This window comes from Antennarius striatus, chromosome 1 (assembly GCF_040054535.1).
Source record: "Antennarius striatus isolate MH-2024 chromosome 1, ASM4005453v1, whole genome shotgun sequence".
NCBI classification, from domain to species: Eukaryota; Metazoa; Chordata; class Actinopteri; order Lophiiformes; family Antennariidae; genus Antennarius; species Antennarius striatus.
This window is the reverse complement of record NC_090776.1, coordinates 16,089,894-16,104,490: the sequence shown is the minus strand read 5'-3', so window position 1 is coordinate 16,104,490 and position 14,597 is coordinate 16,089,894. Positions and strand designations below refer to the sequence as shown.

Genomic DNA, 14,597 nt, shown 5'->3' with positions numbered 1-14,597 from the left:
TTCTAGACTAGTGGTAAAAACCAGACTTGGTTCCGAGAAAATATATAATTTTATTATTAACATACTTTAAATACAAACCCAAAAGTACCCAGAATCATTAAATTACAAGATATACTGTGTAAAACAAAATGAGGGAAAATATGGAATAATTTTTAAAAGTCTATTATATTAATTTTCATATTACTTAAATACACTGTACTATATCGGTAGTTATAATGTAAAAGAGTTGAAGTATTTCATTTCAGCCTTTAAGGGACTTAAAACATTTGTATTTATAGCAGAATTAATCAATTGCAAGGTCATTTGAGAGAATATGCTGCGGAAGAGCAGAACAGTACAGGAACAGAAGAACACATATGTAAATGACATCATTTTTATTCAAGCTCAAACTCAGAACAAAGATATTCCCAAATTTCGAAATATGATTAATGTACGTAATTTCCAAATAGCATACAATTTATGTTACATACCTTACCCTTTACAAAATAAAATATATTTAATATTAAAACAATAAATATAAAATTGTGTAAATGACAAACAGTAAATTTAGGTTACATTGGACTGATACAAAGACCAGTAGTGTATACCAATGACAAACGTAATGTCCCAACAATGTGACACATCCTGCATCCCTTGCTTCACCGGCTGTCCTCCCACTGGGCAATGTGCTCTGCAGCTGTGATAGACACGCAAACACAAACATAATAGAAACAATAAAAATATGTGCATAATTTAGCATGTTTAAGTCATTGTACAAAGAATAAACACAGAAATGTGTGTAAATACATGTCTTGCCTGACTTATTCCTAGACACCACACAATTTCACCTGAACATGGAACAAATTGTTAATAAAATCCAGAACAAAAAAGGTGCAAACTAGTACATGCCTTTTTATGAATCTGGACACACAAACGCACACACTGTGTGGAGGCACACATCGGGTTTGCCTCAGGCTACATGACATCCACTTATATTAAAAAGCACGATGAAGCCTAAAAATGACTAATGGAATGGAAATAAGTTTGTACTTTTAATGAGCTGAATTGATGCATTTTGCGCTTTGTAGCTTCAGTGATTTTTGTTTTACAGTATGGAAGGAAACGGTTTAGGAGACTATTCACCTTTAAGGAGCTCAGTGCTACCCACAAGCTCTACTCAGTTAAAGAGGGAAACATAAATGGGTCTTGAAAAATTAGGTTTGAAAAAAATTTGTTACCTGCTACTTGCAAAGACACTGTTGAATGGGTAACAATAAAGACCTGTCACTATGCCACTCATTGTAAATGATATGTCACTGAGCCTTTGTGCAATTGATGTGCATTAATCATTCCAAGAGTATTGATGGTAAGCAATCGTTTCCACTGATTTAGACTGAGTACCAAGTTAAATACATAAGTCGGATCAGACAGAGATTTCAATGTTGTGTTCACATTATTCATGGGTACACAGGATTAATATTTACCACTTCTCCCTGGGGTGATTATTAGTGACAGGAGGTAATACTAGAAGTCTGGGCACAGTACAGCTCAGCAGGTAGAGGGAGGGACAACAATAACTTAACAGAACAGTCGATTTTAATTATAGAAATAGAGAATAAAAGCAATTATACTTTCCAAACAAATAAAAAGAAATAAAGCTCCATATTTCTGGCATTACATTATGTAAAAAGTCTCCCTTGTGATGCTGAACCTTCAGAACTGACTTCAACTCTTTTAATTTTCTGCCAGTCTCATCTCCAGTAAAGTCCCACATTTTTCTGTCAGGACTTTGTGGACCGGGGTCTTAAGCGCCTAACTAAATGTTCCTGATGTATGAATGCTTGAAGTCAAGAATTCAATAAATGGAGTTGGATATTAAATAAAATATGTGTTTGCTTATAAATTCACTAAAAATATTGATGGTGTATAAACCCTTTTCTTCTGCTGGTCAAACCATCATATCCACCAATCATAGGCGAATGATTTGGAGGGTCGAGGTGTTCTTTTTTTAGTATGTTTTGGGGATGCATTTTTGAACATAAGCCATTCTTCCTTTTAAGTTATCCGTGGATGTCTTGCTGTTGCTGTGCTCAATTTTTCCCCCCCGTTTTTGGCACAGTTGCCTCCGAACAGAAGGACCACCAGAACACATATGGTGGCCATTTGCACAAAACATTCACCCTTTCAACAAGATAAAACAACCTTTCCATAAGCAACCCTTACCATGCTGGCAAATGTATCTGTTCTGTGTTTTACAGCGCTGGTCATTCCAGTTAAATCCGCTTGATGCCTGCAGCTCAACGCAGTTTCCAAAGCTGGACGGGGAAACACAAGAAGTGAAGTATGTTTGTAGTTGCTGTCAGGTTCAATGTTCAACTGAAGGCAAAAGTTAAACCATGGAAGTACGGACAGGTGGACGGACGGATGGACAGGTAGGTAGGTAATAGATAGACAGACAGACAGACTGACAGACAGACAGACAGACAGACAGACAGACAGACAGACAGACAGACAGACAGACAGACAGACAGACAGACAGACAGACAGACAGACAGACAGACAGAGACACAGACAGGCAGACAGACACAGACAGACAGACAGATAGATTTTTTTGTTTGTTCCTTAGAGCGTATGTTTGCCAGTTAATGCGTTTCATACCCTTGGTTGTCAGGCTGCCCAAAGGCAAAGCTGCTGAATCGAGGGATCTCTCCTGTGTTCCAGCGAAACGAGTCTTTCAAAGGCTTATATGTCAAACCTGCGGAGCAAAAATATTGCTGTTTTATCCGTGCAGAACCATTCACAGCTTCCACCTGGCAGTACATCTGGTCAAAACGACAGCAGAGTCTGCATGTGATGGTGCCGTCTGGGGTTAGAAAACATGATAATATTTTCACATTCATCCACATGTAAGATGAAAAACTACCAATCCAGAAGTTTGGTGTCTTAAAGTCAGTGTCGGTGACCTTGTTGCTCATCTCCAGCTGACTGAGATGGAAAGCCAGGATGTCCTGAACCTTCTGATTGTGGATGCGAGCGAGGATACCGCCTCGTTCCTGTTGGTGTCAGCAGAAGAAAATGCTACAGAGAAAGCAGAATGAAAGCGTTCCTGTGCAGAGTTAGATGACAGACTCACACTGTTGTGTTAGTCTCCATTTCTCAGTGGGCGGCAGCACAGCTGTCTTACCTGACATTGGCTTTTGGCTCTGTAATAAGTATCAGCTTCTGAAGACACCGTGAAACAATCACCATCTATCATCACATCACAGCTGTGGAAGGGAAACAGCACTTTCTCTGGTGGGACACAAACCACCAAAACTACGCTGAAGGGAGGTTAATAAAAGAAATCAAATCAAGTTACAGGAGATAATGTTACCTATTTAGCCAGAAGCTAGGAATGCACACTGTACATCTCATAAATGATACTGCTTGGAACAAGTTAATAGTCTTTCTCCTTGATTTTTCCCCCACATTGTCCTTGGGTTACTAGATTCATAAGGATACAGAATGCAGCATCAACAAGATGGATTTCCTTGGTTTGTGGGTGCTTTGAATTTTACTCCATCTGTTTCTCAGGAACAAATTGCTGAAGCACAAAGAAACTTAGACTAAACTGTCACGTGCTTACCTGCACACTCAGCTCCACCGTAGCCAAACTCACAAATGCAAGAGCATCCCTCTTCTTTGAAACGCCCGTGTACACACTGCACATGACAGCGAACTGAAAAAACCACCACTAAATTCAGTGAAATCTGCCTATCTCTGAAAATTGGACTTATAACTGTGTGTGTGTGTGTGTGTGTGTGTGTGTGTGTGTGTGTGTGTGTGTGTGTGTGTGTGTGTGTGTGTGTGTGTGTGTGTGTGTGTGTGTGTGCGTGTGCGTGTGCGTGTGCGTGTGTGTGTTGATAACCAGTACCCTGGCAGAGGCGTCCAGTGAATCCAGGGTTGCAGTTACACTTGCAGGATGGAATGTTTAGATGTCCGTGCCGACCGCAGTTCATACGGCACGGATTCCTTGGAATCTCTGTCAAAAAATTAACATATACAACAAACAAAAACACATGGATTCACAATGTAAGATGCACATATAAAAATTGCAGCTCCTCAGTGCATTTACCCAAATTAGCAATGAAAGGGCAGAGAAACACTCAAAACGCATGTAAACTTGCATAGAAAAATATTAGAAAATATTGAAAGGTAGTAAATAAGTGAATTCATTCAAATGTGCATGTACTAAAACGTTATCTTACCACATAAGCCACCAACATGGTCCCAAAGCCTGAAGCATCCAGACATGGAAGAGGTGCAGAGGGAGCAGTACAGTCCTGTCTTATAGGGCCTCACCAGCAGACCATTCACCTCCCAGTTTCCCCTGCAGCAACACAAACACATGCTGCAGAATACCAACAGAGGACAGGAATTATAACAAGAGAACAAAAATACTGAAAAGAAGTTATATAATCTATCAAACTTGATTTACTTTATTCAGTATAAATCATTTTTAATGCCTAGTTCTTTGACAGCAGTATTTATGCTAAAGGGAATATCCTGGCAGACTAAACATGGATCAATACAAAGCAGAATAAAAATTTCAATTAAAACATTTTATCCACATGCAGCAGTTTTCATTCAATTTACTATGAAAGTACAGTACATGTGGGCTCAATACATAGCAAAGTTGCTGCAGTCTGAATTTATGTATGGATTAATTGGATAATTTTAATGGATTATTAAAGAAATTCAACAATCTCATTTTAAGAGGTAATGGTGAATAATTCTTACCCAGGAAAATATGCACAGATGAATTTCTGCCAGAGCTCTCCATCTTTTAGACACACCTCACTGGCACAGCCCACGTGACTCGTCGTTGCCCACACCAGCTACACAAAAATAAGATGTTCAGACACACAACATCAGCTTAAAAACACTCGTTTGATGAAAATATCTGGGAGGTGTCCGTAAAAGCAAAACTCCTGGTTTTCATACCTGTGTGTAATGTTGACAGATGGCTTTCTCTCTGCATTTCCCACTTGTGTAGAGGAAATCTTTTCTTTCCTCGAACCAAGAGTCTATGATGTTATAAAATGAAGCGACGCCATGAGCAGAAACATTTGTGTTCCAGCCAATGTGGCTGAAAGATGAGGAGTTGAGAGGAAGGAGGTCTGTGTGACACGATGCTACGCTCTTAGCAACAAAAGCCAGCTGTTCATCCCACTCCTGCAAAGGATTTCATGTCATTACACTCAGTGTTTTATAAACACAAGGAATAACGAGAGAAAAATCAGCTGCTTAGTACGGTGAGGGCCTCCATCCATCAATCCATCCATCCATCCATCCATCCATCCATCCATCCATCCATCCGTCCGTCCATCCATCCATCCATCCATCCATCCATCCGTCCATCCATCCATCCATCATGTGCAGGGTTGCAGAGAGTAGCACCCTACAAACACTTCTTTGTCAATTTGATTAGATTTATTAGATATCTCCATCCGTTCCATCCTGCCTGTACACGCTTCTTCACCTCTTTTCCACACTCTCCATTGCTCTGGACTGTTGACCCTAAGTACTTAAAATCCTCCACCTTCTTGATCTCTTCTCCCTGTAACCTCACTCTTCCACTTAAGCCCCTCTCATTCACACACCTGTACTCTGTCTTATTGTGACTAACCTTCATTCCTCTCCTTTCCAGGACAAACCTCCACCTCTCTAGCTTCTCCTCCACCTGTTCTCTGCTCTCACTACAGATCACAATGTCATCTGCAAACATCATAGTCCATGGAGATTCCTGTCTAACCTCATCTGTCAGCCTGTCCATCACCATAGCAAACAAGAAGGGGCTCAGAGCTGATCCCTGATGCAGTCCCACCTCCACCTTGAACTCCTCTGTCACACCTACAGCACACCTCACCACTGTCTTACAGTCCTCATACATGTCCTGCACCACTCTAACATACTTCTCTGTCACTCCAGACTTCCTCATACAATACCACAGTTCCTCTCTGGGTACCCTGTCATAAGCTTTCTCCAGATCTACAAAAACACAATGCAGCTCCCTCTGGCCTTCTCTGTACTTCTCTACCAACATCCTCAAAGCAAATACTGCATCTGTAGTACTCTTTTTTGGCATGAAACCATGTTGCTGCTCACAAATGCTCAATTCTGCCCTTAGTCTAGCTTCCACTACTCTCTCCCATAACTTCATTGTATAGCTCATCAGCTTTATTCCTCTGTAGTTGCCACAACTCTGCACATCTCCCTTGTTCTTAAAAATGGGCACCAGCACACTTCTCCTCCATTCCTCAGGCATCTTCTCACTATCTAAGATCCTGTTGAACAACCCAGTCAGAAACTCTACTGCCACCTCTCCTAGACACTTCCAAACCTCTACAGGCATATCATCAGGACCGACTGCCTTTCCACTCTTCATCCTGTTCAGTGCCCTCCTCACTTCATCCTGACTAATCTTTGCTACTTCCTGGTCCACAACAGTCACCTCTTCTAGTCTTTGTTCTCTCTCATTTTCCACGTTCATCAACTCTTCAAAGTACTCTTTCCATCTTCCCATCACACTACTGGCACCTGTCAATAGACTTCTATCCCTATCCTTAATCACCCTAACCTGCTGCACGTCCTTCCCATCTCTGTCACTCTGTCTTGCCAACCTGTATAGATCAGTCTCTCCCTCCTTACTGTCCAACCTAGCATACAAGTCCTCATAAGCTCTTGTTTGGCCTTTGCTACCTCTACCTTCACCTTACGCTGCATCTCCCTGTACTCCTGTCTACTCTCCTCAGTCCTCTCAGTGTCCCACTTCCTCTTAGCTAACCACTTTCTATGTATACACTCCTGTACCTCCTCATTCCACCACCAAGTCTCCTTATCTACTTTCCTTCCAGATGACACACCAAGCACTCTCCTACCGGTCTCCCTGATCACATTAGCTGTAGTTGTCCAGTCATCTGGCAGCACCTACTGACCACCCACAGCCTGTCTTAACTCCTTTCTAAAAGTCATGTAACACTCTTCCCTTTTCAGCTTCCACCATTTCATCCTCTGCTTTGTTTTTGTCCTCTTCATCTTCCTCACCACCAGTCATCCTACACACCACCATCCTATGCTGTTTGGATATATTATCGCCTACCACTACTTTACAGTCACTGAGCTCTGTCAGATTACACCATATATATAAGATGTAGTCTACCTATGTGCTCCTACCACCACCCTTATAGGTCATCCTATGTTCCTTCCTCTTCTGGAAGAAAGTATTCACTATAGCCATTTCCATCCTTTTTGCAAAGTCAACCACCATCTGTCCTTCTGCGTTCCTCTCCTGGATACCAAACCTGCCCATCACCTCCTCATCACCTGTTTCCTGCACCAACATGTCCATTGAAGTCTGAACCAATGACAACTCTCTCACTTCTAGGCATGCTCTGTATTACTTCATCAATGTCCAACCAGAATTTCTCCTTCTCCTCCAGCTCACATCCTACCTGTGGAGCATACCCTCGAACAACATTGAACATCACACTTTCGATTTCTAGATTCAGACTCATCACTCTACTTGACACTCTTTTTACCTCCAGGACATTCCTAACAAACCCCTCCTTCAAGATAACTCCTACTCCATTTCTCTTGCTATCTACACCATGACAGAATAACTTGAACCCTGCTCCTAAACTTCTAGCCTTGCTACCTTTCCACCTGGTCTCCTGGACACACAGGATGTCTACCTTCCTCCTCTGCATCATATCAACCAACTCTCTACCTTTTCCTGTCGTAGTTCCAACATTCAATGTCCCTACTCTCAGTCCTATACTCTTGGTGTTCCTCTTCTCTCTCTTTGTGCAAACACACTTTCCTCCTCTCCTTATTCGACCAACAGTAGTCCAATTTCCACCAGCGCCCTGTAGGTCAACAGCACCGATGGCAATCGTTGTTAACCCGGGCCTCGACCTATCCAGTATGGAAGTCATAGGTTTGATTCGCATGTTTGATTTGGCAAAAGTTTTACACAACATGCGTAATGTGCCAGTGTTCAAGTGTGTGTTCAGGTGAGCATATCGGGCTCCAGTTCAATTAAGAAGAGAAAAACGTATTTTGTTCCGCTGATCATTCACCACGCAGATTCCGGTACGAGTTACCGTCGTCTTTTGGACAGAAGATTACAGTACCTTAACTCATACCATGGGCAATGGAACGCAAAAAAAATTATTGAATACAGTAAGCCAAAAATAAAGCGCATTACAGTTAAAGCATAAGAACAATAAAGATAAGAATTTTTACCTTTGTGGTGGTGAGCAGTTGGCATACGTGAACGTTGGAGAGGGAGAGGAGGAGGATGGATGTTACTGCGTTTGTTTTGCGTTGAACTTGAAGTTTTTGTTCGACTTCCAAGACAAAAAAATTCTGAATAAATTAGGTCGAATTCTGATTTGTTCGATGTCCAAAGCGTACGAAAACCAAGGTTTGCTTGTACAATTCTGTCAAATGTGACCAATTCTATTTGATGTTTATTGTTTTTTTTTAAACTTCTGCCTGAACGATAAAAAATGTATTAACATCATTAATTAGCAACAGGACATTTCTAGCATAACTTAATTTTTCAGACTATTCTATTTGGATCTGGAGTGCCCCTTTTAATATGTAATAGATACCATCTTTTGAATTTCTAATAGAGCAGACCTGATTTTCTTTATCCCCTGTGGATGGATCAGAGCCATCATGCAGTGGGCAGCAGGCTGCAGGACACTGAGGGTCAGCTGCCAACAAACACAGACTGACACTCATTGTGTGCAACACTTGTACAAACACTTTGCTGAGTGGCTCATTTTCAAAGATTTGCAGTTGTTGATTTAGATAAATAACTGGTTTCCACTCAAGCTTTCCACAATCACTCTGCCTTATTAGCTGTACTACACTCACTACTTGAATTTAAAATGAAATTAAGTTTACTTAATTTCGCTTTCTAATAACATGCATAATATTAAAGGTTTAAATACTCCTTTTTTGCATTATCATAGATCAACCAATCATGTATTAATGCATAGATTGTATTGGGCTGTAACACAAAGATAACACCTTTCTGTGTGAAGATCTCTCGCAGTGTAACCGATCACAATTTGAAATTCATGAATTACATTTCCTAATCCTGGTAACAATGTGTTACCTTTTGTGCAGGGTCAACATTTCACTACTTCTGAACAGTTTGAAAGAATTACAACCTCTTAATAATTAAATTATTATTATTGAAGTCAAATTTAGTTTTTGCGGCCCATACTTCCTTGTTTACTAGAAAACTATGATTACGCAAAGAAGCAGTGTGTGTAGTCGACAGTACTGCAATTGGGACCCCCAAATATTTAATCAAACATCTGTTTTTTCTGTGAGATAGAATTCAGAAATATGACACTGATGCCGTTGTTTGAAGACTTAACCCCCTTTGACTCAATGTTGACTCTGCTCTCACGTCCACCAGTCATGATGGATGTGTGTTTACATGCATTTTGCCTTCTTTGTGCCACCATTGACAACACTAGAATATTTAATTTGTCTGAATGAACAAACTACAGCGTGAATCTGTCCAACCATAACTGTGCTGAAATGAAGTATTTTGACATGGGAAGTTTTGAGAAAGATTGACATAATCTTACAGTCACAGTCGGGTTATGATTTACTTATAAAAACTAAATACTAAATAGTTTTGTCTCTGAGAGTGATGACATGACCTCAAAAAACTTTTCAGCCTCTCAAAGAAATCCCTCAAATGGGGTATTGGGTAAAGAAGGTAAGAGCATCATTAATTCCTAAAATATTGTTATTTTATCTCATCCTGGAAATAAAGCCTAAAGGACTGTATTATAATCACTGCAACACAATCTCACCACAATTCTTAGTGGTTCATTTCTGTGTGGAGGGAAAAAAAGAAACCCTATTCAAATATTCACAAACTCAGCCGGCGCCTTAAGCCTTTTATCGCTTATCAGTAAAGCTCTTTAATATGCCTCTTCAGACCGGCAACGCTTCATCTTAGGGTTTTCACGGGGAAATTACCTGTAATGGCAGAGTTGTGAATGCAGAATGATTATCATTATGGCCTTATCAGTTGAGAACAGTTCTAGAAGGTTGAGGAGCTGTCAAAGAAAGAGGCTCAGTCTGCGCGAGTGGTTTTTAGGATGTAATCCATGACAAAGTGACAGTTTGCTCCTGCTTGAATCTGACATTAGCCCAAGAGGATATCTGGTGCACTGTGACATTCATAATCCATCATTACTTCTTGGTCATAATCACAAACAGATAAGATACTGTAGCTGTGACGATGAGCACCACAGGGTGGAGCAATAGATGTAAGGAGATTTGGATTAAAAAAAATTATTCAAAACTTAATATTGCATAGCACACCTCCCTCGACTCTTTTATCACTGTCAACTTTCTGAGGCAGATATGCCATTAAAAACAATAATTGGTTTGATTTTTCTTCGTCTTCGTCTTCTTTTCCGTTCGGCTTTTCCCTTCAGGGGTCGCCACAGTGAATCAGTGTCCTCCATCTAACCCTGTCTTCTGCATCCTCTTCTCTCACACCAACTACCTTCATGTCCTCTTTCACTACATCTATAAACCTCCTCTTTGGTCTTCCTCTAGGCCTCCTGCCTGGCAGTTCAAAACTCAGCATCCTTCTACCAATATATTCACTATCTCTCCTCTGGACATGTCCAAACCATCTCAATCTGGCCTCTCTGACTTTATCTCCAAAACCTCTACCATGTGCTGTCCCTCTGATGTACTCATTCCTGATCCTATCCTTCCTGGTCACTCCCAGAGAGAACCTCAGCATCTTCATCTCTGCTACCTCCAGCTCTGTCTCCTGTCTTTTCCTCAGTGACACTGTCTCTAGACCAAACAACATCGCTGGTTTGATTTTTAATCCATCAAATTTATTTGTCAGTGTCAGTTCTCTGTGCAACTTACAGAAGGTGACACACAGCTGAATAAAGCTTTAAACTATTTTGCTTTACACTAAACCTGTAGTAAATCAGAGGAAACTAAACCCAGTACCACAAAGGAACGCTTTAATACAATTTTTCATCCTTGCTTTGGTTCAGAAATATCCCTTTTAATACGAAGAATTAAATTTTAAATGTAATTGTACGGGTGGCACGGTGGTGCAGTGGGTAACACTGTTGCCCCACAGCAAGGCAGTTCTGGGTTCAAGTCCCGTTCTGTGCAGAGTTTACATGCTCTCCCCGTGTCTGCGTGGGTTCTCTCCGGGTTCTCCGGCTTCCTCCCACATCCAAAAACATGAGCTTCAGGCTAATTGACCGGTCCCACATAGACTGTAGGAATGAGTGTCTGTGCAGGTTTGTATGTCTGAGTGTAGCTCCGCGGTGCATTGGCGTCGCGGCCGGAGTTTCCCCCGCCTCACGGCCTATAACAAGCTGGGATAGGCTCCAGCTCCCTGTGCCCTGCGCAAGCGGATGAAGCGGGTTGAGAAAATGAATAATTGAATGAATGTAATTGTACGTGAACCAAAGGAAATCCCTTTCAATGTCCCTGAGTCATAGATGCTGTTGTGTAAGAACAGCATCCATGACTCAGACGCTGAGTCAACACTGCACATTGCCCGGGACTATACTGTCACTGTGCTACAAGCTATGTATGTACTCAAAAGCATGTTTGCATCATCACCCCGTTTAGAACAGCATTTGTAACATCAAAACAGACATAGAGGAACAGACGACCGAGGACACAAACCATTTTTTGCATGTCAGCTGCCATGGGTTGGACCCGGCTGCGCACTCTGTTGTGTTGGTCGACAATCTGCAACTGCTCCTTCAGACTGAGCCCTGGAAAAAAGTTCATTTAGTACCGTGTGTGTGTGTGTGTGTGTGTGTGTGTGTGTGTGTGTGTGTGTGTGTGTGTGTGTGTGTGTGTGTGTGTGTGTGTGTGTGTGTGTGTGTGTGTTTGTGTGAAAACACCAAAGTCAAAAAGAACGTTTTTTCAGGCCTGAGGCAGTAAAAGCTATTTTATCAATTTCCCAGTAAATAAAGGTTTATCATAATAACCATGTATTTATATGCATGCTGACATAAATAGGTAACAATAACAACATCTAATAGTTTTAATTATGTAAAACATGCATTCATACAAAATAAAAATAAAGATGTCCTCTGATCTACCACACCACTATCTAATGTGTTATCAACCATTCATTACAGATTTATGTAGACAAATTCAAAAGATAAAGAGATTAAACTTGATTCACCTTACTTTGCAATGGAATCCATGACAAGTACATTCCATATTAGATAAAAGTTGTTGTGAAATCCTTCAACCATTAACAAGGATTAAACTGTTAGTTAATCACAAATTTGATCTGATCCAATCTAGTCTGATTCCTTATCATGCATCAGAGTACAGTTCACCTAAAAGAATAATGATTCAGATCCTTGCTGGGTCAGTAATATTGTGTCGGGTCTTTTTTGTTCTTTTTTTTTGTGTGTTCATCTGCTGCCAAACTTGAGAGCACAGCAGGCAGCAACAGAAAAGTTGGGTTGTTGGTTTTTTGTCAGGTTTGGACGGTAAAGAAAGGCAACATGAGTCCACAGCCTGAAGGATCACTGCCTGACTTCAAACACTGGATCAAAAAGAAATATTTTTCTGTAGACCTACCTGCTAAAATTCCATTTACACAAAGAAATGTCTATATTTTCTCAACAATCAAACTGTGCAAGTTTAAGCTTCACCTCAACTCCCTCATGGACATCTGACATATGCGCAAATTGTGTTGTGTTTACCGGTAGTGGACAGGTCCGGAGTCTCTGTGATAATCCAGTTGGCGAGGGTAAACAGAGGCAAAAGAGAGAAAATCACAAAGAGATACAAACATGGAGAAGCTGTGACAGGCTCCATTGTGAACTCCTGGCGAGTCTTCAGCAACAGTGGTCGCTTGCTCACAGTCATCCTGCTTCTCTGATCTTCTCCTCCCTCTTTCCACTCCAACGGCTTTGAAAGGCATCGTCATGCACAACATCTCTGTTAAATAGCATCACTGTCCCAGCAACGACTGAAACCTGTCATCAGTCCTTAACTGTTGTGAGAAATCACTAGAAAATTCAATATTACTCACAATGATCAGTGTTGAAATGAGAAGCTACAGTGAAATGTTTTACAAGCGAAAAGTTACTCCAGCATGTGTTGCAGTGCAGGTGGGTCCAAACACCAAAGTAAGGGGAAAAAATACTTGTCCACATGGAGGCAGTGGTGGGAAAAGTTTTCAAGCTCCAGTGTTACACTGTTATAATACTCTTAAGTAAAAGTAAGTGAAGTGTATTCTTGATATATCATGTTAGTGATGGTATGAATGGTAATTCCATTTGCAGGATTGTATCATATGGATGACGATGCATTATTATATGTTATTGTGTGTTTATGGTGTGTTTATGGTGTCTTTGTTTTCTTCTGAATTTCTGATACTGTATATCTTTTTATTAGTTCAGTTCCTTTTTCAACTTTATGATAAATTATTGTCCAGCTCATCCGAGAGGGGTAAGGGTGAATTTTCTAGAACATTAAAGAAAAACAAAAGATCAATTATAGATATTTATAAAATGATAAATATAAATTCCTATTTTATAATAGATAAATATTTTAATCTGAATTATAATTTTAGCCCAGGATCAAATTTGTACTTACTAATAGTGCAAAGTAGTAAATGTATGTGAATAAAGTGAATGTCCACAGCTATGATATTATAGAAAGTTGAGATTAATCTCCTCTTTCAAGAAAAAGACAAGTTTAATTGTTTCATTAAGTTAGCCAACTACAAAAAAAACAACCTTGAAATCTTGAACCTGTACTCAAAAAATTAATGGTTCCTTATTTTGTGTAAGGAACACTTTCTCTCATGAAAGAAAAATCCTTCAAGAGGTTTTTGGTTCCTCCTGCTAAAACAAGCAAACAGACAAATATACAACCTCAATGGATGTAAAATGGACAAATTATTTCACTGCACTTCATTCTATGTAAGGTTTTGATCTGTATGACAGTACAGCATTTAAATAAATTTAGTAGAATAAAAAGAGTTTTAATTGCTATTTGCAAGGGATTTGTGATATAAAAAAAGGGAAATATAGCATAGGTAACCACAGCTGCACTTAAATACTATGTTTTCATACAGGCAGCAAGTTTGTAATGAGCACCAGTCGGTAACACGATCACTGAATTATATCATCATTTCCTAAAGACAAACACAGAGGATCAGCCGAGCGTGAATGATCATTATTATTAAATGAGGGGAAGTTTGTTTGGAGAGTCCTGCGTGTCAGTCCAATGAGTCAGTTCAGACGAAGCTTTACAGGCATGCCAAAGTGCAGGAGGTAGCTTTTTTAAGGATTTTAGTAACAACATTTTTACCCACCCACCCTTGTGGGAAGTGTGACTCATGGTTTGCACATTGTGGAGACGATGTGAGTTTGGGGATGAGACAGCACTACACAATAGACTCCCACTCGTTTCTCTCCCCATGGGCTGAAATGTATTTTGCAACAAGGATTTAGTTCCCAGTCCGCCCATTCTTATCTGTCATTGTGCCACATCGGTGAGAGACTGTCTGACCAAGC

General features: G+C 40.4%; 1 protein-coding gene across 3 annotated transcripts; it reads right to left on the bottom strand.

Annotated features, from left to right (window-relative positions):
• Positions 1 to 215: 215 nt before the first annotated feature.
• Positions 216 to 12,900, bottom strand: LOC137597714 (C-type lectin domain family 18 member A-like). 3 transcript variants are annotated; one of them, XM_068318360.1, is made up of 12 exons: positions 12,774 to 12,900; positions 11,731 to 11,822; positions 4,963 to 5,193; positions 4,759 to 4,856; positions 4,227 to 4,348; positions 3,893 to 4,000; positions 3,605 to 3,697; positions 3,164 to 3,270; positions 2,903 to 3,032; positions 2,638 to 2,734; positions 2,203 to 2,294; positions 216 to 676 (listed from the first exon to the last, which is right to left on the bottom strand). In XM_068318360.1, exons 1-12 carry the CDS (start codon positions 12,886 to 12,888, stop codon positions 639 to 641), a joined length of 1,323 nt encoding a protein of 440 aa, XP_068174461.1. In that variant the 5' UTR covers positions 12,889 to 12,900; the 3' UTR covers positions 216 to 638. The 3 variants fall into 3 exon arrangements, 2 of the variants coding, with proteins under 2 accessions (XP_068174461.1, XP_068174462.1); XM_068318361.1 differs by lacking the exon at positions 4,963 to 5,193; XR_011036098.1 differs by lacking the exon at positions 216 to 676 and having other exon boundaries at positions 2,260 to 2,294; positions 2,943 to 3,032.
• Positions 12,901 to 14,597: the final 1,697 nt, after the last annotated feature.